The 26,213-nt window shown below is 36.4% G+C and overlaps 2 protein-coding genes across 4 annotated transcripts; one reads left to right on the top strand and one right to left on the bottom strand.

The window, feature by feature from the left end:
* Positions 1-7,395: 7,395 nt before the first annotated feature.
* Positions 7,396-8,943, bottom strand: LOC129727878 (2-oxo-4-hydroxy-4-carboxy-5-ureidoimidazoline decarboxylase-like). 2 transcript variants are annotated; one of them, XM_055686126.1, is made up of 4 exons: positions 8,483-8,943; positions 8,289-8,419; positions 7,858-8,196; positions 7,396-7,797 (listed from the first exon to the last, which is right to left on the bottom strand). In XM_055686126.1, coding segments are annotated over exons 2-4 (525 nt in total). In that variant the 5' UTR covers positions 8,291-8,419; positions 8,483-8,943; the 3' UTR covers positions 7,396-7,613. The 2 variants fall into 2 exon arrangements, with proteins under 2 accessions (XP_055542101.1, XP_055542100.1); XM_055686125.1 differs by having other exon boundaries at positions 8,289-8,943.
* LOC129727879 (proteasome maturation protein) lies at positions 8,521-12,972 on the top strand. Of its 2 annotated transcripts, none has more exons than XM_055686129.1 (3): positions 8,521-8,663; positions 12,437-12,568; positions 12,622-12,972. In XM_055686129.1, exons 2-3 carry the CDS (start codon positions 12,464-12,466, stop codon positions 12,883-12,885), a joined length of 369 nt encoding a protein of 122 aa, XP_055542104.1. In that variant the 5' UTR covers positions 8,521-8,663; positions 12,437-12,463; the 3' UTR covers positions 12,886-12,972. The 2 variants fall into 2 exon arrangements, with proteins under 2 accessions (XP_055542104.1, XP_055542103.1); XM_055686128.1 differs by lacking the exon at positions 8,521-8,663 and adding an exon at positions 12,224-12,382.
* The last annotated feature ends 13,241 nt before the right edge of the window (positions 12,973-26,213 follow it).

Here is a 26,213-nt window from a genome sequence, read left to right as displayed (position 1 = left end):
AAAAAATTGCCCTCGTCTGCAAACAACGGCATACATTTTCAAAAAGCCTGCGCAAATATAAAGAAAAAAAATTGCAGAAACTATAAAACACCTCCCTGACACCGTAATCTCATTACCTATAGTTTGACAGTACCCCCATTATGACGAACCCCTCGATGCCGAGCCCCAAACAACAATGGCCGCAAAGGGAAGACATCCGACGTGCTCTTCACTCCCATTCAGTGTTGCCTAATCTATCGATGTCGCTGTTTATAGCAGTGTGAAGCACAGCAGTGTAACATGCCATTTCATTCCCGCGTATACAAAAGAACAGGCTACGAACTAGAGATGGTCGGGTACGGGTATTTTTACCCGATACCCGTACCCGACGGGTTCGGGTCGGGTTTCGGGTAACGCCAAAAAATATTTTTCGGGTTCGGGTCGGGTACGGGTAATTAAAAAACCAAGGCTTCGGGTTCGGGTCGGGTACGGGTTTGAAAAATTCTCAACTGGTCGGGTACGGGTCGGGTACGGGTAATTGGATTTTCGTGCATTATGAGAATTTAATTATTAACTTTTCTAGCCTAGGTGTTTTAGCATAGTCTTCGTCTGGGAGAGAAAAACGGACACGAAGCAGCACGAAGTCGCATCGGTAACGGTATCATTGATTTCTATAGAAGAATGTTTGCTTTTTTTCTTGACCGTGGACTTATTCGTAAAATACTCATTCTGATACTATAACTCCATCATAAGTAAAGCAAATAGTATGCTGGACTTTGCTAAGCGGTTCAGCCACAATTTTCAAGACCCGTACACTATCAAACTATTGTATATTTCATATGTTAGACCTATTGTAGAATATTGTAATCTCATATGGTTCAGTCCAAAAATAATTCCTTCTTTACGCGCTTCGCAACTTGAATTGGACTGCATTTCCTCTGCCATCGTATGAAGCACGTTGCATGCTCATTAATCTGCAAACACTTAAACAACGCCGCGAATTTGCAATGCTATTATTCGTCAATGACATTATTTCAAATCGTATAGACTCATCTGCATTACTATCACAACTCAACTTTAATACACCTTCACGGCATCTTAGAACGAGAAGACTTTTTTCAGAAAAAAATTGCAGAACTAATTATGCAAAAAATTGTCCCATAAATCGAATGATGTGTCAGTATAATCTACATGGTAAAACCATTGGCATAACAATGTCAAAAAAAAAAACAAATTTAAAACTATCTGAAATACACTAGAAATATTTAGCTCGTAACAAGAACATTGTAAACACTATAAATAATAACTGTAACGAAATTAACAATATTTTACATAATATTTCTGTCCTTAGGTAAGCTACGAGTTTTGAAAGTTTATTTGCAATGTTTGCAAATAAACTCTTTTCCGCAGACCTCCTACGTAATTATTACTCGGGTATCAAAAAGAAGTCGTTTGGTAACAGTTTGGAACTATACTGCCGTTCCAATCATAGTAGTCCCATGTTCTACACAAATCTTATGCACGCTGGGACAACTATGCTTGGAAGGGCAGTATACACTTCATCACGGTTGAGTCTTGATTTTTGTTTCACAAAATAGTGAGGTATGAAATTGTAAAATTATTGCAACACTGCGCAAATCTACGTAAATATAAATAAACTCAAAAATCTGAAGAAACTGACTCGACAAATCTGTGTTTTGGATACAAATTTGCATATTTAGTATTCGTGATGTTCGAGTCATACTCGGATTACAATAGGAAAATTTTTACACGCTATCAAAAAACGACGAGTGTGCGTGTCATCTGTTTCGATAATATTTTAGTGTAGTATTTGTTTCTCCCTCCCAGGTCATGGTTTGCACTGTGACCAGGGATGCCGCATGTACAGAAATACCTGTGTTATACCGAATTCGAGATTCCTGATTGCGATGTACGATGTGCACATGAAACTCGTCGCTTAATTCAAACTCTACCAGACATGCATTTTTCACCATTCTCCGTGTTGTGCTAGTAGGGTGAATTAACAAAATAAAAATTTTCAGCAGTTTATATGAATCATACAAAATAAATAATTGAAATCCCTGATCAATTTTAATTTGAGGTAACTAGCGGAACTCCGTACACAGTTATGAATAGATATTTTGCTGCATGATAAAAATGATCAAATTTTTCAACATCAGATGAGCGGACGTTCTCAGTGACAGATGCTACGCTGGATTCTGGGAGCACCAATACATCGCCTGGAACTCTGGCTGGTTCATTAACATTCGTTCACATGAACACTCGGGTCTAGCCCAACTCCGGCCGTCATCTCGAGAAGCCACATATGACAATCAGTGCATAAAACGTGCGAGGTAATCAGGTATTTAAAAAAAATAAAATAATATAAAAATCCAGGACGGGTCGGGTACCGGTAGTTTCGGAGTATTTTTCTTTCGGGTACGGGTCGGGTACGGGTAGTTGAAAACAAAATTTTTCGGGTTCGGGTCGGGTACGGGTATTTCAAACAAACCCGACTTCGGGTTCGGGTCGTGTACGGGTTTGAAAATTCTCGATGAGTCGGGTACGGGTCGGGTACGGGTAACAAATTTCCCATCCCCGACCATCTCTACTACGAACGTGTCAGGCAGGTGCTATAAAATGTAAATATCTGAAAATCTGCGTTCCGCAGACCAATCTGTACATCTGATATCCCTGATTGTCGTTATTCGAAAAGATGCCAGATGTTTTTGAAAAAATTTAATGTCTGCTCTTCGATCAGTTTACTTATAATTGGGTCCCAAAGAAAACCTTGTATTTCTAATTTTTATCTATCACCTGAAAGAGTTCAATTTTCGAGCAAAACATGATTTTTGAAAAATATTTATCGTTGTCCTTCGATTTTCAAATTGAGAATAAAAAAAAACTGCTCCAAACACGGCTTTTTCAATTGATATATAAAAACTGGAACAGCTTTAGGACCCAATTCAAAGTTATCTACTCAAAGTCTACAAAACACTGAACATGTTTCAAAAAACTTTGAGTACAGTCCCCCCACGATTATGGATCACTTAAGAAGATGTATGAATTCAAAATATCATTTCTGACCAATTTTATTGTTTATAATTAATCTATAAATGTTTTCAGTCACAAAACTATGTAATCCTTCACTTCATTGAGTATTTTTTTGAATGTTTTGTGAATATTTCTCAGAAAATACATTTATTTCACAACTCACCAAATACACAATTATGGATCACTTTTGAGAGCGGTTTTAATTATGAGACAATTCGCATCATATTATGGATCAGCATATTAAAAACAGCTTTTGGCAACGAATTCATTCAATAAACCTTATTCAAATTATGTAATTTGAAGAAATAACATATTTCAAATCGTATTAAAGATCCCGCATGGCCTGGCCACATTTTATGTGGCTTTTGAGGTTGCAGTTAGATGGAGAGTTCAGGTCTGTCGCTCCCGAAGGTAGAAATGAACCATTGTATACGGTACACCATAACAGTTTCGCGCTTCACGTAGCTTTTCTGTCCCTCTTGCTTTGGGAAAAATATTTTTCAAAGGCTGATCACTGTTTAGCTTCCGTTTGGAGCTCAAAAGAAGTTGAGAGGGTGTTTTAAGTGGTGAAAATCACATTTGAATCGGAGTGTTCCATATTTATAGAGAAATATCTTGTCTCGGTCCCTATTATGGAACAATTAGAAAATAGCTAGTTTTTACAAAAAAATCGTTATCAACCATCAACATTTTGATGAATCGTGAAGAACTTACCTTGATCTTTGTGTATGAATTATTTTTTGCACGAGAATTAGCGATTATATCACATATGAACCTTATGAATAATGAGCGTGCTTCTTACGCTGATTGAGAAAAACGACAAACATTTTGATAGATTCTGGAAGACAATATTTTAAGCGTATAAAAAACACATCAATCTAGGAGTAAGAACGATGTTTTCCGTGTTCAAAGCTAGCAAATATGGCATATTTTACTGCAAAAATGTTACATGCATTTGAACCGTTAGTTTAACTGAGTTAAATAACTTCAAACACAAAAGTGATCCGTAATTGTGGGAGTTCCATAATTGTGGGGAGCACGGAGCTTGTAATGCAATAAGGCAGTCCACGGGTGACGTTTTTTTTACTTGTACGTTTGTTATTGTTGCTGTTTTTCAAGCTGCAAAATCAAAACACGACCAAAACCGAAAACCAAAATGTCGGCAATAATATCAAAAGTGATTTTATATTGTTGTATTTAGGATTGGCACTCGCGATACTAGAGCTACCGATCGGATAGCATTTGTTTTTCACGCTTCTGGACCCGGATTGCATCCAAGTTGAGACCGATCGAACGGATCGAACATACATAAAGTTGTCATAAGTTGAAAACAGACTGAAATCAGCTGATCGCAACTGTCTCGTGGATTGCCTTATATGTTTTTGCCTTTCTCCTAGACAGGTATAGCAATCACTGGAAAAATCAAAGGTATGAAAGTGCTTCAGAGGGTCGAATCTCGTATATCAATCGACTTAGTTCGACGAGCTGAGCATTTTCTGTATGTGTGTGTGTGTATGTGTGTGTGTATGTATGTAACGGTCTCCCAATCTCACTCGATTTTCTCAGAGATGGCTGGACCGATTTTCATGAAATTAATTGCAAATGAAAGGTCCAGTTGTCCCATAGAACCCTATTGAATTTTATCGTAATCGGATTTTTAGTTTCGAGGTTATGTACCAAAATGTGAAAATCACAAAACTTCAATATCTCAGTGACTACAAAACCGATTCGAACAAAATTGGTATCAAAAGAACGGGCTTGTTTTTTGGACCATTCGTAAATTAACTTTTCAGTGTTTGGACATGTAGTTCAAAAGTTATGCAAAGAAACGTGTTTCGAAGACTGTTTAATCTCACTCACTTTTCTCAGAGATGGCTGGACCGATTTTCACAAAATTAGTGTCATATGGAAGGTCTTGTTGCCGCATAAGACCCTATTTAATATTATTGTAATTGGACTTTAACTTTGTTCGTTATATATAATAATGTTAAATCAGGCTATGAAAAGAAACATTATCCTGAGACTACTTGAACTCACCCTTTTTTCTCAGAGATGGCTGGATCGATTTTTACGAAATAAGTTGCAAATGAAAGGCCTAGTTGCCTGATAAATCCCTATTGAATTTCATTATAATCGGACTGTAACGTTGTCTTTTATGTAACGAAATGTGAAAATCACGAAACTTCATCATCTCAGAAACTACACAACCGATTGGAACAAAACAGGTATCAAATGAACATGCTGTCTTCAGAACCATCGATGATTTTTACAATGAGTAACATGTGGCCCAGAAGTTATAAATATAAACGTTTTTCGATGAGTTTATATCATTCACGAATTCTTGCCTTTCTCCAAGGAAAGTATAACTATCTCTGGCAAAACCGAAGGTGTACAAGTGCTCCAAACGGTCGAATGGCATATATCACCCAACTCAACTCAATGAGCTTAGCATTTTTTGTATGTGTGTGTGTATGTGCAAACTTTCAATCTCACTCGATTTGCTTAGAGATGACTGGACCGATTTTCATAAAAAAAAAATTCAAATGAAAGGTGTAGTTGCCCCATGAAACCCTATTAAATTATATTGTAATCGGATTTTTAGTTTATATCTTATGTATCAAAATGTGGAAATAACGAAAGTTCATTAACTCAGGAACTACACAACCGATTTTAACAAAATTGGTTCTAAACTAACGGGCTTTCTAAAAAAAGCCCTTGAAATTCGAATTTTATAAAGATTGGACATGTGGTTCAAAAGTTATTGAAAGAGATGTGTTCTGGAGACTATTTGATCTTACTCAAATTTCTCCGAGATGGTTGAACCAATTTTCATAAAATCAGTATCATATGGAAGGTCTAGTTGCGCCAAAGACTCTATTGATTTTTGCCTTTCTCCTAGAAAGGTATAGCAATCACTGCAAAAACCAAAGGTATAAAAGTGCTCCAAAGGGTCGAATGTCGTATATCAATCGACTTAGTTCCACGAGCTTAGCATTTTCTGTATAGGTGTGTGTGTATGTATGTATGTAACGCTCTACCAATCTCACTCGATTTGCTCAGAAATGGCTAGTCCGATTTTCATAAAACTAATAATGCAGAGGAAAGTTCTAGTTGCCTCACAAGGCCCTATTGAATTTTATTATAATCTTATCTGTTATGTATCAAAATGTAAAAATTATGAAACTTCATTATCTCAGAAACTACACAACCGATTTGAACAAAATTGGTTTTAAATAAACGGGCTTCCTAAAAAACCCTTAACTTTTGAATTTTATATAGATTGGACTTGTAGTTCAAAAGCTAGGGACAGAAGCGTGTTCTGGAGACTATTGAATCTCACTCATGTTTCTCAGAGATAGCTAGACCGATTTTCATAAAATCAGTGTCATATGGAAGGTACAGTTGCCTCATGATACCCTAATGATTTTTTCTGCAATCGGACAATTACTTTGCCTGTTGTGTTTAAAAATGTGAAATCCAGCTATGAAAAAAAAAAATATTCCGAAGACTACTCAAACTCACTCACTTTTCCCAGAGAATGTTGAACCGATTCTCACAAAATTAGTGTCAAATGAAAGGTCTCACTTTCTCATAACACCCTATTAAATTTTACTGTAATCGGACTTTAACTTCGTCTGTAATGAATCGAAATGTGAAAGTCACGAAACTTTATTATCTAAGAAACTATACAACCGATTTGAACAATACTGATTTCAGATGAACGGGCTAGTTAAGGGTTAACTGACGAATTATTATGATTGTACACGTGGTTCAAAAGTTGTGAAAAGCAAGTCATATCTGATATAGAAAAAAAATCTTACTATGGAATCAAAAATTATATTTTAACGAATGATATATCGAGCCTACATATAATCGAGTCCAACCTATATATGAGTACAGTGACGTTTCGATTATACCACGATAAAAAAAAACATTGCGCGTCATATATTTGAAACATATTTATTTCATGTTATTCGCATGTGTTAATGTATGTTCATATATGTTTGAAGATTATGTTTTGAATGTTCGGTATGTTTCACTGCTACCAATGATTTGTTATTTTAGAGTGATAAATAAATCCAGCAAATATTATCAAAGGGTATTTTTTTTCTGAAATGAAGTGTGTCGTGTAAATCTATTTAAAAAAATAATAAGTACGAATGAGAAAGGCTTGGTCTGACCACTAGGTGGATAAATTTAGGTTTTTACTTTTATACTTTAAAAAATCAAACATTCATGAATATAAAGGTATTTCTCGAGTTTTTTCATGGTTCTTGCAGAATTTTAATAAGCTTTCTGGTTTGGGGGGGGGGCATGTGTAATCTAGGCATGTGTAATCTAGGCATGTGTAAACAACAAACGTTTGAGAATAACATTAATGTTTATTTTTCTAAATATAATTAATTTTTTCTTCAATTTTTTAAATAATTTTTTTGTGATGAAACTAAGTTGTCCTTCTATTGGAACAAGTTTTATCGATTTCTACAATATATTTTGTAAATAAAAATTATTTCACCGATTATACTATTTTCATTTTCATATATTGACTAAATGAACCCTTCTATGTAGGAAAGCACAGCTCATAAATTATTCACTAATTGCAATATTCTTAACCGACAAATTTTTTTCACCTCATTAATTGCAATGTTAAGTTCTGCTTCTGGATTATTTTTGATTCTGCCACTAACACCATTTACTATTGTTTCAAATTTGGACGCTTCTCGCACGCAAATCACGAAAGGAAACCCAAATCTTTGCTTGTACCTTTAAAAAATGAAATGATGATTAATAACATAAGCCTGTAATCAACTACGATCATCATACTCGTCATTCAACTTAGTTAATCGCTTCTTATCTGCCGGAGTCAGCTTGTCCAAACCAACACACGACTGTTCATATCTGGATTCCTCCGTGAGTTGTTGTATGTCAAGTAATTTTCCTGCAAGATCGGGATGAAGGCGCAGAATCCGTAGTTTATTTTCGTTACTTAACCGCTGCAAATAATTTTCAAAAACCGTAATCATTGATTCGAAACTCCTAAAAGGTGCCATCGCAGAACAAAATATCGCTGCCTCGGGCCAACATTCCACAACATTCTCGAACGTTTTGTGAAATTCAACCGGTGAAAGTGCATTCAGCTGCTCCAAAGAAAGCTTTGTTTTCCTAGAACATACACTAAATTGATAAGCTTTTTCTGGGCTTTATAATAAGATAGAACTTCAACAATTGCTTGATATAGATATGAGTATACGTACATTATTGTGTTTTTTTTTGAAATTCAATTGCAAAGTAGTATTGTCTGATTCAAACAACGCAGATTGCCAATCACAAATAATATTCGACTACCTTCGCAAACCACGATTAGATGTTGACTGACTGTCCCAATCTGTCCAGACAAGAAGAAACATCGTAGGTCATTTGAATCCTCTCTCTTTATCAGTGTCTTTACCGTGTAAATATTTTGCTTTAACTCATATCAAGCTTCGTGAAGGAACAAATGACTTCACAACTACCACGAAAATCACCATAACATAACTTGGAAGTGTAAAAATAGCATCTGGTTACTTTTTCTGTTGGTGAAATTGTTTTAGATGATTGTCCAGCATCCTGTTTGCTATTAAGCTTGCGTGGTATGTTTTTTCCAATAATTCTTAATTATTATAATGTGTATACCAATTACACTGTCGTTCAGCCGTCTGTTTTGTTACTGTAATCAGTTTCTGCTAATTTGGGCTTTGATGTGATACATTTCGTTGGAATATTGAATCACATAATACAATCAATTCCTTTCTATAAGAATATTACAAACGATCTCTTTCATCTAACATCGGCACCTGTAGGGTTGACGCGGCCGCTGTACATGAGTAAGGTACAAATTCTTCGGTCCTGCATTCTACTCGTACGTTCATTAAAAAAAAAGTGTGCGGTAAAAAATTCTCGAACTTCAAAGTGCAACTGTTGCGTGCTGTTGTTTACTGCGCAGCCCTAAGTAAGATAAAACAATAATCGCTCTCGCGCTCTGACCATTCTCAACAGGGCTACCAAGTATACAGATTTTTCTGTATTATACAGATATTTTGACCACGATACATAAATGATACAGAATACAGAATTCATACAGAATTTTGATTTTTAATACAAACTTGTACAGAAATTCAGGGACGTTTCGGTTTGAAATTGTGATATTTCACAAAATGTTCGTATTGAGGAGCTCTAGCTCTGCTTCACAAACATTCTACCCGAACATCAGTTTTCAGTTTTTCGAATGCGTTTTCTACATAGCCACCAAACTGGCCGACTCGCATAAGGCACGGGTGACGTTTCACTGAATGTCCGTTTGTCATTGTTGTTGTTTTTTAAACTGCAAAACCAGAATACAACCGAAACGAAATCTTTAAATGTAGAAGAAAAAAAATCTATAGTAATATTTCACTGTTGTTTGAAGGATTGGCACTTGTATTGGCAACCGATCGGACAACGTTTGTTTTTCACGCTTTTCGATCCGCATTGAGTCTAAGTTGCGATCTTTCGAACATACATGAGGCTGTCAAAACTTGAAAACAAACTGCATTCAGTTGATCGCAACTGTTTCGTGGATTGCCTTATTAGCAGTATAGATTTTAAATTCTATTTTTTCGATCAACGTGGAATGGCTGATTGTATTTGTATTGTATTTGCGTTGACGACAACCAACACTCTTCTTTTGCCGACAATCAACCCTTTTCTTTTGCCCTTTTATTACTTCTGTTCGACTTCTACTGAGCGTCTAGCATTTAACTAAGAGGGAATTAAATTGCTTTTCTTTGATTTCTTCTGAACACCATAGCCAAATGATCAAGCGGGAAAACTTTGGAACAAAAATACCTAATTCGATTCATAGGAAAAAACACGGTTATAGACCTGAGTTTTCTTCCAGAAATTTTGTCAGACTTTTTACGGTTTCAGGCGAGGCTCAAGGTCGTATTCCAAGCCCAAAATACAGAAAAATACAGATTTTTTATAGGTGCATACAGATTTTTCAAAATACAATTTGGCAGCTCTGATTCTCAACCTTAGAAAGAAAGCCGGCGTACATTTGACTCCTCGCTTTTGAAGACATTGCTTTCTTCGTTTTCAAATAGTGCGAAAACGTTTACGTTTTTTTCAAAAAACTGAATTCTGGTAGCCTACCAGTGGTTGGTACTTGTTATGTATCGATGTGATAATACCGTAATGATCACTAATTATTAAATTTCAAACAAAAACTTGCATTTTAAATGATTTGAAATTTATGCAACAATTTCACGTCAAAATAAGATTATATTTCCATCTTATTCAAACAATTAACAACTTTGAATTACCTCTAAAGATGCTGCTTCTACTCGTATGCCCCTATGTTCTTTATTTTTTTTTTTCGATAGACTTTAACAACATCGAACGTGCTCTGAAAACAAATAATTTATTTAGATATGCTTTCAATTTTGTATTATATTCTGTTAGGTAAATTATAAAATTAAACGAAATAACATTGCACAGGCACATTATTTCTTAAACAATTGTTTTTATTGGCGATTTAACGCAAAACTAAAAACGACCATGCGACTTCTGGATTTGAACTTCCGAACTAGAAAAATGATGATAGTTTCAATTTTTAGCCAAGGCTGATATACACAGGAGACTGTTTCGTGCGATATTTGCGTAAAATGGATGTTCTTGGCGTCAAGAATAATACAGCTGGTTAGAAACTTTCAGCAGCATCTAGTAGACTGCTTACTGTCAAGAAAATACATATGAAATTGCAAATATATGAGATCCGGTTTAGTTTTTATATTTAGGTTTTGTTTTTCTAGGATTTGGTAGCTACATTGCGTGTTGGAATTGAATTTTCTTAGTTCAAATCTACCGTTTAGTGAATAAAATCTTAATTTTTAAAGTTTCCCGCTACGTTAAATTGGAATAATTCACTGCAAATGGAATCTTGATAGGTTAAAATGCAGCCTACAAATCATCATCATTTTTACTGCAGCGCTAGCTGTCAGTCGAACAGTCATTTTAATCGCCCATTGAATTGTAAATTGTAGAAGCCATGGGCGCAACTAAGGAAAATTTTTAGGGAGGACTATAAATTCGAACTATCGAAATAAACATCTTACCCACTGCGTCAACCTCTTTTAACAAAGCTGATTGAGCAGAGCTAAGCATGAGAATCGATCCTGCGTAATAGCCACGACAAAAAAAAGTATGGAATACAATCTATCTGTGAGAAATTCTGAGGGGGGCTTAAACACTTCTAGGAGGGGTTATAGACCCCCCTAGCCCCCCATGGTAAAAGCTCAGCGCATTATTTAGAATTCGCAATCAATAACAGTCGTCGCACGACAATATCGTCAGAGGCGCTGTCATTCAACCTCACGAATCTCACACATATTTGTGGTTCCCAATGTGACATTAATACTTACGCTAGCGCTGCTGTCAAAACTAGAAATGGGAAAGTTATCGATATTTATCTTTAATAGCGATAATTGCTTCATATTGATAATATCGTTAAATTTTGGCGCTAACGATAATTATCGATAAGCCGCAGGCGGCAGTTCAGGTGGTACAAAGCATGCGAATTATTTCTTGCACTTGCAAAATATCACATAGTAGTTATCCAAAATAGCCAATTATTGTTCCCAATTCTCTACTGGCCGAATTGGCTTCGGTAAAATTCACAAGTGAACAGACATTATTCTTGCTTTTGCGACCTCGCACCCCCTGCAAAAAACTATCGATGTTATCGTTAACGATTTTGCTCGATATTTCCTATCACTAGTCGAAACACAGGACGCAATGTCGCAGCACGAACATGTCAGCAGATGGTGCTAGGGTAATCTGCTATTTTCATACAAACGATGATTTGAGGAGATAAATTAAATGATTTTTATTTTGTAAAAAAAAGGTATGTTAACATTGTTGAGTCTGTAGGTCTAAAACTTTTTTGATTAATTTTCAACCTAAAAGCTGCGGTTAAAGGCACGAAAAACGAAAAGAAACTAGTTTAATTGTAGTATAGCGCCAGCTTTATGTCAAACTATATTATATTCTCAGCCAATAGCATGCTGAAACGTTTCAATTACGGTTTATGTCTTGAGTTAATCGTTTTCGCCCACTGGCAACAATTCCACAATCTGCTCAGTCTTATCATTTTCTGTCTTTGAATTTTCGCCTCATGAAATTAAACAAAAGTGACAGTGCTGTCATGAAATGTGTTCGCGTTTATAGGAAAATAGCATTATCATTCTTGTTGTAAGGTTCGAATTATAAACTTTCAGTGCAAACCCAATATTCTAGAGTGGTTGAACGGAAATTTCTATATATTTTCAACATGGTAACTGTTCAAAATTATGTTTTAAAATAAATCTTTAATATAATCATTCAATAGGAAGCCTCAATTAAAGTTGCCCCTCAAATGCCTAGCAGCTTTAAGGAATTTGCCGGTCATGTTGCACCGCTAGATGAAAGCTGCTCGGCTCAATTGCAAACTGTTCATCCGCTAAAACAGTCCGAGCTGAACGTAAGTCTACTCTAGCAAACCCTAGTTCCTCAGTTTAACCCCTACCGTTTTAGTACGATCAGCACCGGCAAAATCTGAATCTGCAAATGCTACGCAACCGAGAAGGTCTGGCTGCTCCGCTGAAGCTCACGATGGAACTTAAATCTATGTCACGGGTTGGACATTTACCCTTTTTGCCGTCCACGAATGTTGGCCGCGATGTACTGACCGGGCGTGATGAGTTAGTTGAGTTTGGCGATATCTTCAACCTAGAGGAAAATTCGGAGATTCTCCGTCAGCCTCACGCAGTAATGGAGAAGAGACTTGGAATTCTGTAAGGTACAGTGCTAAACTCTAAATGATAATTCGTTTCTAATTGGGTCGGTGGAGAAAATAAAACAATGTCGAAGGCGCGCGTATATTAATTGAATTTTGATCGGAAAGTCTGCCGAAGTGATATACACAGATGATTGCCCTTAGCTTCAATAGTCGCTAAAAATTACTGATGATACTGGAATATGATTTTAAGTGATGGTAATTTTATTCTTTGATTGAACTGAATGAAATTCTGTACTCGAATACGTGTGTGTAACCAACTACATAAAAATTGGTTTATATCCATGAAGTCTTCCTATGAAGATTTTCAGTTATTCCACAGTTCATATTTATATTTATCACGATTGAAACAAACATAAATTTGCTCTGAAACAGTCTTATATAGATTAATCTGTTATAGTAATATGCAATGTTTCTCAAAATGAAAAAGACAAATCATTAGTTTTATTCTTTATACAGTTCAAAATGAACAGGACAACTCAACTTTGATTCTGTTGAAAAAAATATACGAGAAAGTTGGATCCTTAAGTTATAAAGAATGGATAGAGAACACATCGATCGTAAATTTGGAACATAGTTTATGTATACTTGGTAAACTTGTCTAAATGTGAAATCCATCCAAAAACTCGCTGATTGGGTTTCTTTTTCACAAATTTAATCAATTAGGAGACAGCGATGGAAAGTAAACTTAGTATTTATTTAACTTTTTACAAACTTTTAGACTTGTGCAAAAAAACTGTCATTTTCAAATGCGTAAATTCTTCGTACCACTATACGGGTTTTGGGATCTTGATCGATAGTTAAAAGGATTTGGGAAATGTAAAAACATGCGACATTGGTGTCGTGATTTTTGGTTGTTATTTTTTTCTATTCTTTGATAAAATCATTTCATATTTTGGTGATGCTGACAGGTCGGTGTAAGCCTTTTCGATTTCATCGATCGCTCCTTGTTGCGATCGATGGACGTAGCGATTTGTGGATGCTCCATATTGCCGACTGGAAGTAGAACTGGCGGAGGCTTCTTGTTTTCACCGGTTCGTATCGATTGAGGGACTCCTTGTTGCCACTGGTTCGTATTGCTGATGGGGCTCATTGTTACCACCAACTGCCCTTGCCGACGTTCGAAACCTGAATGAGTTCAACCCTCTCTCTACCATGGTTACTCTAGAGCATCATGGGCTCAGATGCGAAAAGTCCTTTAAAATGTTTACCAATACTACTCAAAATGCATGAATATTTTCTTTAACAATATACTGATTGTTCAAGAACATATTTATGCATTTTGAGTAGGATTGGTAAACATTTCTGAAGACTTTTTGCATCCAAACCTATGGTGCTCTAGAGTAACCATGGTGAAGAGAGGGTTAAGAGCTCAATCGTTGTAGTATTTATATTAGGAAAAGTATACAGCCAGTTTTTTTTACGCGGTTTTTTTACGCGGATTTTTGAATTAACGCGGTTTTTTTTACGCGGATTTTTGAATTAACGCGTTTTTTTACGCGATACCGCGCTAATTCAAAAAAATTTTCACGAATTTCTGAATTGACGTGAGTTTGGAACCAGAAACGTGTTTATCTAGTGAAAGACATAGTCCAAAAAATACTCTCCGCCCACCGAAAGATCCGGAATGACCGTCAAAGAGGACAATTAAATACTGTATTAAATACTGGTTCTAGAGTGTCTCGGGTTTTTTTTAAAGCCCTTCTAGCTGGACTACTTTACGCGGATTTTTAAAAAAACGTGTTTTTTTTACGCGGATTTTTGAATTAACGCGGATTTTTGAATTAGCGCGGATTTTCGAATTAACGCGGTTTTTTTTACGAGGTACGTATCCCCCGCGTAAAAAAAAACCTGACTGTATTATCAATTTTTTGCTCTTCCTTTCTAAAGGTCGTGTTAGGGAAATAATTCTTCAATACAAAGGAAAGCGTTCGAAAGTCAATTTTATTCGGGGAATCATCTTTATTACTACAGTTGGCATATTTTTTTAAAAAAGAAACTAGCGAAAAACTTATTTACTAGTTCAAATTCAATCCAGTTGAGCAAACTTTGTATACCACTATACATTTTCTTTGCTTATTTCCTCAACACAGACTTCAAAAAGATAGAACAAAAGAATTCAAGTATACGGTTATTGGTTAATAATACCAGCCAATTGGCATTGCATTTGGGTATAATTTGGTACAAAAAATGATGGTGGTCTTTCTGCCGAACCATAGGGTTGTGTACGGTCCTCGTAGCAATATTTATTTGCATGATTTCCATCCGTATAACGTATCACGTGGCTTGAATATTTAGACTGAAGGTGCCCCTTACGGTAGTGGGTAACTCTGGTTTGTGCGATGTGGCTTCGATGGGTTGTATTATTCATGCTATCTACTGAAATAGGTCTTGTACAGCAGTCGCAGGCTCCGTATCAGCAGGTCCTGGACACAGGTGGCAAATTCGATGCGCATCATAAGACAATTTTTTACCGTCATATGTATTGAAGAGTTTCGAGATTCGATGCTAGTTTAACAAGCCAGTCAAGTCGAATTCAGACTCGGGAGAGACTGTTAGTGTCGGTGATATTGTCGCGTTAGCCCCACAATTGTCCTTGTACTCTCACAGTTAGCTGCGAAATCTTAGTGTAATAAAAAGAAGTTTAAATTCCGAAACGGACTGTAACACCGGGGCTTTGTTTTGATGTATTGAAGAGTTATTTTGCGATCATCATCACGGCGCAAAACTCGAAATCATATCTGCAGTATCAATCTACGAGCGATGGTATAAAGCAGCTTCGTATTGTGCCAATTTTAGTAAATAGTGTCTTCTCGCTAACCCGTACGGTTGTGAATGGCCTGCGCAGCAATTTCTTGTTTATTTATCCTGTGCAATTTTGAAACTAAAAATTTTATATGACGAAGTGAAAAAAAATGTCATAACATCAACAATCCTAGGTCAAGCCTGCGTTCTGTACTCTTAAGCACGAATCTTTCTGTTTTTTTTTTTAAGGTTATTAAATGAATACATAAAACTAGCTTGAACCAATCTGTCGAAAATGTACACTTTTACTCACAACTTCAAAATACATCCGATTCGCAAACTACCGGGTCTTAATATTGCATATCAGAGAATGCAGAACTGTTTGCGCAAACCTGAACCTTCTTAAAATTTAAATACTAGGAAGCACCGGCTGTTGTTATATTTGAAACGTCCCAAAAAGATATTTTGAGTTTTGAAATGCCTTTTTTACACAAAAAAATATACAGTTCTGCTTATTTCAGAGAAGTTGTAGCTCAATTTATTATGACCCACTTTGTCCGAACTGGTCTTTATGTTCCATGCTTTTCACGGTATGATGAATTAAAGAACGTAGGTAAGGATTTCCCTAAATAATCATTTTCTTCTTCAATGTAACTATTATATTTTGGATCGTACGACTTGCACGTCTGAATAAAGGCGCACATTTTTTATGAAACTTAAAGGCGCTATCTCATACACAAAAAAAAATTAATCAGTTTTATAATGATTTAATAACGTAACACTAAAATATGAAAATATTTGTGAAGTGAAAGCAAAAATAAAAATTGTAGAGTTTCAGTTCAAGTCACGTTGGTCCAATTATATGCGAAATCGTCAAAAGATTTTGGAAAGATACGAAACATGGCTCTAACCAATTGTAGTGTTTGAATTGTTGTGAAAATCTGATTCGCCTAATTGAAATGAAGTTCGTTCTGCAAGAAATGATTTGATTTCAATAAGGCAGAACACGTTTAGGAAGTGACATAGGCGTAGCCAGAGGGGGGCAGGGGGGGCGTTACCCCCCCCTAGTTTTTGACCTTGGTGCAGAATTTTCTTTTCAGTGACTCTAATAGCACAAAACGTCATCTTTAGCCCATAGAAACATCTGTGTAAAGTATCAGCTAGATGAAAAATGATTGATTAAAATGCTTGTTGCATGGAATTGCACAGGTTTTCCAGTTGATCCACCAAAGACAAAAAGTACCTGGCAAATCCGCCTGCATCAACTAGCTTGGAGTATTGGAACCGAGCACTGGAAACACGGTTCGGTGAAGATACTGCACCTGCCTGTACGTTGTCCTTGCTGCATCCCGCTAACGTATTACGCATGTCGTTGGAAGAGTTCAAGCGCAAAACCAAAAGTTTAGTTTGACAGTTTTGTTGGAGAGGTGGAAGTTTGGTATCAACATTGCAGCAGCATGAGAGCAGATCGTAAGGATTTGGAAGAGCTGGATTCTATAGACCTGCTAGCTGAAACCCATTTTTTCTTCCCTGCGACAGAGAAAGCAATTGAAATTGCACTCGTTCAGCACATTACGTCTGGTGAAAACCTGGCTGAAGTCAACAATGGTTGAAAAGCGGTTGATTTCTCTCGGCTTGCTGAGTGTTCATCGGTAGATGGTTAGCAACAATCGTGAAAAAAAATACTGAATTAGCGCTGGAGCGATTTGCGGAAGACAAAAGGAAGATGATTTTTAATTAACGACATTGTTATTGTTATCTTTCTACGGTACGTTTAGTGTAAATTAAATTACAGTTAATAAAAAATGAAATTTAGTTTTGATCACTGATCCACAGGTTTAAATGAATTTAAGAGTTTTTACTAAAAAACATCAATTTCCCATTCGAGGTTGGACAAAGAATAATCAAATGTTCCACTCTGATGTCAAGGACATCTTTTCACTGTTTGCCTTGATGTAACATCTCCCTCCTTAAAACAGCCGATACCCTTGGAATCTGGAAGGCAGCGAAACGAGCCGTCTAGGTCAATCAGGGGTTTCTGGCTCTTCATCGTCCAACTACTCAGGAACATTTTTTAATTGTCTAGTGGCTGTTCAGCAGTTCTGAGGGGTTGTTGTTCTTCAGCCATGAGTTGTGGTGGAGCTTTTAATGGTGGCGGAGGAAGTTCTTGAACTTCTTCATGTTCAGCTGGTGGATCTTTAGAAGCAGGAGCCTTCAGGATATCTACATCGTTTGATTCGTCTTCTTCAAACAGGAACAGTATCCTTCTTTGTGTCCAACACGGTTGTTGAAAGGCAGTTCTTCTCAAAATGCATTTGACCGCATTGCCAACATAGTGTCTTCGGTTTCTTACCTTCTTGCTTCGAAGAATTTCGCTGATACGGTGCACTCTTCCTGTCCCTGACGGCGTGAACTGTAGTTTTCGAGCCGCTGCTTTGATGCTCGATGATCGTGGCGTCTTCCTTTAAGTTTACAAGGCGTTGATACTCATCAATTAACGATTGGACATTCTCTAACAAGAAAAGTAGTCTTGCCCGGACATCCCCATATTTTGTGGCTTTAAATCCGCTGACGACAATGAGGCGCTTGAAATGATCCGGTGTTAGGTTCTGAATTCTGCTTCTGCTTCCGGAACGTTGACGTTTGATGTCCAAAGATTTTATTGAGAATCTTGACTGTGTCTTCAAACTTCACGTCCTTGGAAAGCTTTGGCAGGATGTAGTTGAGATAGCGGCTGTGCGAAAAGCTTCCGGAGAAGTGAACGTACCTTCGCCGCATCATTCAGCTGGCCTGCATCGTTCTCGAAGAGGTCCTGTTGGCGGTTAAACCAGCGTCCGAACGTAACTCCGTTTTATTCGTTGACGACAAACTCGGTGATGATCGGTGAGAGGGACTCCAAAATCTGCTCCGGGGTTTGATACTGAGGCTGCTGCTGCTGTGCCGCCATCTGCTATTGTTAGGCCATCTTGAGAATTATATCTGGAACTCTCGGTTGCGGCTGCTGATCAACTCTATCTTCTGCTATGTTCGTGGATTCTTGAGGTCCTCGTCGCCGAAATGATATGTCCAAAGGTTTAAATGAACTTACGAGTTTTTATCAAAGAACATCTATTTATATTTGAGGTCCAACATAAGAATAAACAAATTTTCCACTCTGATGTCAAGGACAATTTTTCACAAGTTGCTCGATGTAACAATCACTAAACACTAGTATTTGTTTCTATTTTTCAAAATACAATTTATTTTACTTTAAAAATTTTGAAGACCTTACCCCCCCCTTTTTGAAATTCTGGCTACGCCCATGGGAAGTGACTAGGATGTATCAAAGTCACACTCTTTTTATTCTTAACTGTATGGATAACTACAGAATTCAGAAGTACAATGGGGTTCTAAAGTTTGACACGGTTTCTGGATTATAATATATCAGCTGAAAGAGTGCAATTTTCTGAGCAAAACGTGATTTTTAAAAAATGCTCATCGTTTTCCTTCGATTTTTAAATGAAGAATTATAAACTGCTCGAAATGCCTTAAATGACAGTTCTCTCATATACCGTACATGGGCGAAGCGTCATCTAAGACCTTTCGAGCAGTTTTTTTATTTTTCATTTAAAAATCGAAGGAAAACGATAAACATTTTTTTTAAATCATGTTTTGCTCAGAAAACGCGGCTTATTCAAATTATATATAAAAACTGGTTTAGCTTTAGGACCCAAATTACCGGGAAAAATATTAAATTTTAGTGGCCACCTTGTAACACGACTGAGAGTTGGTACCTGTCAAGTCATTGATACCCTTTCCATCCATCATGCTCAAAATTACATTGGGTTTATCGGGAACTTCGTTTTCTGTTAGTTGAAAGATAGTTGGTTGTAGCTTACCTACTTGATCTTTCACAAGGTTAACCTCACTTCCAGTTAGTGCAGCCGTTTTCTTTTCAAAAATCATCTTGACAAAGTTACTGAATGTGGAGAGTCATTGTTCCAAGCCAACTCAGTAGTTTCGAAATTTGGGTCGAAATTTATTCTTAACCAAACAAATCAATAATATGTGATTGTCACTATAAGTCCGTAGTTCTCCATCGACCACAGCGTTGAAAGTCATTTTGTACTGCTTCTGGTTACTGCACCCGTTACAACCCAATGTGGATGTTATTGAAAAGTGGCCATGCTTGTCTAAGTATGGTTAAATCACGTTGATTTGGGACTCTATCGAATGTTTTATGGTATGATCGAGAGCGACACTTCAACGATGGATAAACTATAATATCTGTTTGAAAGCGAAAATTTTATTCGTAACCTGTTATTTGAATGATCAATTAATAAATTCGTATACCTTTCGGATAGTAATCTTCCTTCCCACTACTAAGTTTTTTATACGTTGGGTGAATATTAGAGCCTTTGCGTATCGATATCATCCGAACATTTTGATACTGCCGTTTTGATAAATCATTTTTACAGAGAAATTGAAGTGCGTCGCTCTTTGTCATCCGATACGATTGTTCAGGTGAATCTGCTTCGAGAAAAAGTCTAACAGCAGTTACCTTTATAGGATGTTGCGGGATAAAATCGCAAATCCATGCGATGTCCTTCCCGCTCGACGACCTAGCTGACGGCACAGTTGCTTGTGTCGACTGTTCTAACGGAATTTCCTGCCGTATACATTGAGTTTTCTTCACCTTATTTCATCTACAAAGATTCTGGAAAGCTTTTTTTGGTCGACCCACTTTACGTGTTGAGCCTTTATAGCTACATCTTAAACTGTCTCGCATAACGTCAAACCTTTTTAAACTTGATTTGAGCCACATAAATTTTTTTTTGGTCGAATGTTGTTCTTTTTCTATGTTGTTCTACATTCGTTGTATCGCAATCGTGTCTTATATTTAATATAAGTGTCTTATATTTAATAAGATTCAATTTGATAATATTCATGGCTTTGCTTACTTCTACCACAATTTCAATATGCTGCTTCACGTACAGGAACGCATCTTTCCCTCGAGGAAAAATATCCACCAGTTCTTGATGGTGTATCGATGGTGCTTATTACGGGAGTCACTTTACAGTGAAATCAGAGCGAAGTGAATGAAGTCCTATTACGGGACTCACGTAAGTGAGAAAAACGTCGCAAGGTGACATCTGCCGTGAAATCTGGGTTATTATGATTGTCATATGAGTGGAGTGGAAACGGAAAAAGCGACGTTTCGCGTGGACTTATTTCACGACCATTTTGAACGGTGAAATGATTTCACGAAGATAGGCAAGTTTAAAAATCGATTGATTTGTAATCTAGTGATAATATATATGGGATTTACTTTCCAGTAACAAGGTTATTTTTTTTTCCTTGAAAAAAATCGTTTTTCTAGGACTTACAAATTTTTGAGCTGCGGCCGGTGGAACGTAAGGGCAAAATTTAACTTCGAACTTCGTTTAGTGGTAGGGTTCAAAAGTTTCCTCTTGTCGAAAAATGTCCTCATACGAAATTTCAGCTCAATCGACATTCCGGGACTTGAAATTTTTGAGCTGGGAAACTCGCTCATTTCACTTGTCCTATTCTCATTTTCACTTCACTGCCAATCTCACTTCACGGAGGTGATTTTTGTCACCTCACTTGAGGTGGAATCGGGAATAGGTCTCAAAAAGTGAAGTGAGCGTGAAAGTGAAATATATTCCACCGTGAAAAGACTCCCGTAATAAGCACCGATAAAAAAAATGCTGTTTTGTGTAGGTTAAACCTATCTACCTTTTGCCACGATTATCCGTGGAATACGTAAAGGTCAACAATTTTGTTAAAACTCGTAGCCGTAGGTTATTTAGAGCCGAAAAGAATATGTATATTGACAGCAGATGAACTTCGCATTACACAATCAAGACGTCACCATGAATACAAGGTACAGTTTTCAAACCATGCCTACTGTGATCGCATCAAAATTGTTTACGTGTGCAACAAATGCATATTTTTAGACCAAAAGTGTTCATATTCATTTCTCTTTTATATCTCCAAAGACATTTGGCATTAGAAACCAAATAGCACGTTTTTTTTCTAATTTTGTAGAATTTTACAAAATTACTCACAGACTAAAAGCTCCAAGGGGTTCCGGGCTGAAGTTTTGTCTACATACACCTAGATCAATATTCTTCCAGCGTTGAGAGTTTCAAGTAGCGCTTTTGTACGCTTATTGTGATATGACGTTTAAATATCTCAAAAACTACAAGTCATAGCCATCCTATTTCTGCGGTAAAGTTTAGAGTTTGAAAAATTAATAATTAGAAACTCACAGAGTTTGTTTGTAGACTTATCGTATAGAATGAAAATAATTTTTTTTGTCTATTTTCTCCAAAAAAAAACTTTATTTCATAAACTGTGGCTTCTTGAATAGTTGTCTAGTGAATTGTCCTTCTAAATAAAAAATGTAAAAAAAATCTGTTCTAGTTTAGTACACGTTTAGCACAAATATTTTCATACAAAAATATTCCTTGGTTATTCTCATGAACATTTCCGAAAACTCTATCTCAAAAAACCAACACGATCCGGAGTTTTTAATTTCGTTCCGCTAGATTGCGTTTCTGGACCACTGTGCTGTGTCGGGGATAGCACAGAGCACAGATGATATCCGATAATAATATAATGTCCTTTTAAGGGCAAATTGAATACCGTCGTTCGGGACTTCTTTTGACACGCGGGACTACTTTTGACACTTCAGTTTTACCGTATATTTTACCAAAAATACATTATAAACTTGCACATTATTTTTCATATGTTGTTAAAACGAGATATTTTGCACCATTTTGTATAAGCTGTTTTCCAAAATCACTATCGCTCTCTATTCCTTAAAAAAAGAGGTAAGAAATTTTCAGAAAATTTTAGGAATTTGCCCCCTTCGCCCCCCTGAAATCCATGGATTTAAGTTGGCACTGTGACGAACTCTCCGATTCACATCAAAGAAAACCAGAGAATTGGACCACAGGGAGGGGGCCTAGCGTAGTTGGAAATGTATCCGCCGCCCATGCTCGACGCCTGGGTTCGAATCCCAACGCCGACATGGGGGTCGACGGTTGTGGGGTGGCGTGATCCACTCACAACCAACCTAACTGGTCTAGATTCAATTATAGTCGATACCGGGAGTTCTGAGGCCTTCCATCGTATGCGGAAGTAAAGCCGTTGGAGCCGATCCGTTAATCAACGGGTCTTAAGTTAGGGTCCTGGGTAGAGTCGCCTCCTCGAGCGTCGGTGATTGGCACTACAACAGTGGCGAAACAAGACCGACAAGAAATAAGCGAAAATAAAAAAAGAATTGGCCCGAAATAAGTCCTTATAGGGTAAGGAACGGCTTTAGCAGTAGCGCCTATTTCAATCAGTCGAAGGAAACAGGCCTAAAACTCTGACATTTTAATCAATTTCGACAATTTCAATGATGAAAACGAAAACTTTGATTGTCTAGCTGTCTTACGAATATAAGAAATACCGTTAAACACAAAGAAATCTGTGAACAAAGATCATTAGAAACAAATCGACCTATATTGCAGCCATTCAGGAGCCACTTCGGATGCTGAAAAAAAAAACCTGCAAAACAGATGTAAACTGCTTAAAATAGGTTCGGGGTGATTGGAATAGTGTCCCTCGATTTGTAACTTTAATTGATTTTTGTTAAAGTTTAGTTTTACAATCTGAAAACAAATTCCGACAGACAAAACGATAGAGAACATATTGCTATACTACTGTTTCAATTTCACCCAACACATTTCGAGTATTTCGTCTGAATACACAGGCGGTTCCTAAAGCTGCTTAGAATATGTTCCCTACCCTATTAAAACTTAAAAAAAAATTGGTTGAAAAAATGTATTTTTGTATGAAATCCTATCGATTTTTTCAATTGTCCGAAGACCTTATTCTAAAAATGCAGTGCTTAAAACTTGAAGTATGATAATGTTATTTGAATTTCCATGACAATTCCTAGTTTTGTGGTTTTGTACTGAAATAATATGGAAACTTAAAATTCATTTTTACATACCATATTTCATTTAACTGTCATGACTTGATATAAAGAGCAATTAATGCGCTTAAAAATTTGCAGCGTTTCGACAATCTGTTTGAAATGTAAATTAGAAAAAACACAGACATATTTGCGTGTCACGAAAACAGGGAGGGGTTCAGCGGAGTGGTACCTTTACCAAAACTTAGAGCAACTATTCCCCTTGAATCATATTCCAAGATTTCCTAGTGGCAGATCATGTCAAATGTAAAGAGATAGTTTTGCGTATTGTTGTGATACAAAAAACAAATTTTGTTCTACAAATTATCGTACAAAATGGTACATCAGGTTATGACCTATTGCGAGCCGAGAAACTTTTTTTTTTCTTTTCAATATAATTTTTCTTGAATGTGGAAGCTCAAAGTGTACAAATAAACGATGAATTTATTAATTTTTAATTTTCGTTTCTTTGGTTTTCTTAAGAGTAGTGAGGGGCAAAAGTACCCATTGGCCTTTTCAAAACATACGAGCAAAACAAACTGGCAACATTGTATGAATTTGCAGTATTATAATGTCAGTTAATCACACATGAAAACACATAAGATTCCATTCAAATGGTGCGTAGTTATAAGAAAATTGTGTTTTGAGCTGATTTGATCTAATTTTCTTAGTTTTGGGAACTACAAACTTAAAATAAAACACCGAACTCGGTAAAATTTTACCGGAATCTCAACAGCTGAACGTTCGGCGAAATCTTCGGTGTTTCCGAAAGTTACCGAACAGCTTGTGAAACCACCAATCGAGTAGTCGGTAATTTTCCCAACTTTTTGGTAATGTTCCAAACCGAGCAGCCTGTAAAATTTACCGAAGCAAACTGTAAAAATATACAAGAAAAAAGAAAAACACCGAACGCACCTGTAGAAAATACTGGTGGCAGAAAAAGTAACTTATGAATGAGCCTGCCGGTACCGTCTAAAACAAAACCATATTAACTTGATTACTAACGAAAAATGTCGACGACTCGTTCATCCTGTTTCAGCAATTTATCATAAACACTTTCCATATTATAAATATCTTATATTTACACACAATAACAATTAAAACAAATTAGCAGCATCAATAGGAAATATTCGCGTCTTGCACGGTAGCATGTATGAAAAAAAAATAACCGCCAGATTCACAATTAGGTATTTTTACATACTGTTCGGTAAAAAGCTCTACAGATTTCGGCGAATGTAAAATTAAGCAAATATTTCGGCAAAAAATGACAAAATTATTGTAGAACTTACAGATTTTACAGAACAGTCGTTGATTTGATGCTTTTCCTCAGGAACACCGGTATTGTTACACTTCACCGATGCAACGTTGTGAAAAAAAATTACTGAACGACTTTTTTTTTTTGATTAGGTATGTACGATTCACCTATTTGGAAACTACAGAAACTTGGCAAAAACAGAACCTAGAAAACTCTTTTATAATTCTTGCCAAACATGTGAAAAGGGCCCATGTGCCATATGTAAACAAGCCACAATTTCACGATTTTCAATGAATACAAGCCTAATCTACACGTACAAATAAGATTGTTTGATTGAGAGTAAATTCTTTTATCAATAAATCTTATTGGTAAGGGTAGATTTCGCTTGTATTAATCAAAAAACGATAAAATTTGGCTTGTTTACATATGGCACTTGGGCCCTTTTCACAAGTTTAACAAGAATTGTGGTTCTAGGGTGAATTTGTTTTTACGACAAAAACCAACATATTTTGGTTTTTGTCGTAAAATTAAAATCAGTTGGAAACTCATTGTGGGCAAAAGTACGCTCTAAGTTTTTGTAACCGTAAGGGAAAATGTGTTTAATTATAAAATTTTTGAACAGAAATTACCCGAGAAGAGGTACTGATACGAAGAAAGGTGAAAAAATTGATTCTTCAAAGGTAATTTTCTTATTCCCGAAGATCCGGTTTTCCGCGGTTTTGCCTCGAAAAAGAACTTTATGGTTTTATTTTGACAGAATCATACAATTATTGTTTCAAAACTAATAAAATTACTTTCACAGACCATTTCATTGATTTCGGTGATATGCTTTTAAAATGTTCCTTACGGAACAGATAATCCAGGAGTTTCTGACTGCCGGACTATAGAAACATTGAAAAAAAGAAGCTCAAATACCATCCAATATAGATGGTTCGAAGATGGTGACTTCCGGTTTCTAAGAAACGACTTGAAATGGTCTGACTTGAAATGGTGAGACTGGAAATCGGTTTTAGATGCCATTTTAAATTTCATCATTTCATTTTTTCGGTTCATCTGGAGTCGTTTTCAGTTCTCTTGGGATCATTCCGATTCCAGAAGTATTCATATGATATGGTATTTGGTCAATTTTGGAGGTTTTCGGTAAACCGGAAGTCACCACCTTAAATTTAAAAATCGCGTCTGACGTTGATTTCTGGATTTCGATCCCTGAAAAACACCCCAAGCAACAATTGAAACATAATAAAAAAATAAATTGTGATTATTTGTTGCACTAATGAAATTCCGAGGTTTTAAGAAACATTTTTTGTTACTACGATGAAATTGTAAAGAAACAAGCAACAACTAAAGTTGCATCGCTGCTTCAA

Source organism: Wyeomyia smithii, chromosome 3 (genome assembly GCF_029784165.1).
Source record: "Wyeomyia smithii strain HCP4-BCI-WySm-NY-G18 chromosome 3, ASM2978416v1, whole genome shotgun sequence".
NCBI lineage: Eukaryota > Metazoa > Arthropoda > Insecta > Diptera > Culicidae > Wyeomyia > Wyeomyia smithii.
Note: the sequence above shows the minus strand (reverse complement) of the source record. Positions and strands in the feature narration are given on the sequence as shown.

What these genes read in the sequence shown, in the direction of transcription:
- LOC129727879 (XM_055686128.1), top strand. An exon ending in TAAAACAGTCCGAGCTGAAC is followed by an intron (nt 12,569 to 12,621) that starts GTAAGTCTACTC and finishes CTACCGTTTTAG; the next exon opens with TACGATCAGCACCGGCAAAA.
- LOC129727878 (XM_055686125.1), bottom strand. An exon ending in TTAACTAAGTTGAATGACGA is followed by an intron (nt 7,798 to 7,857) that starts GTATGATGATCG and finishes CATTTTTTAAAG; the next exon opens with GTACAAGCAAAGATTTGGGT.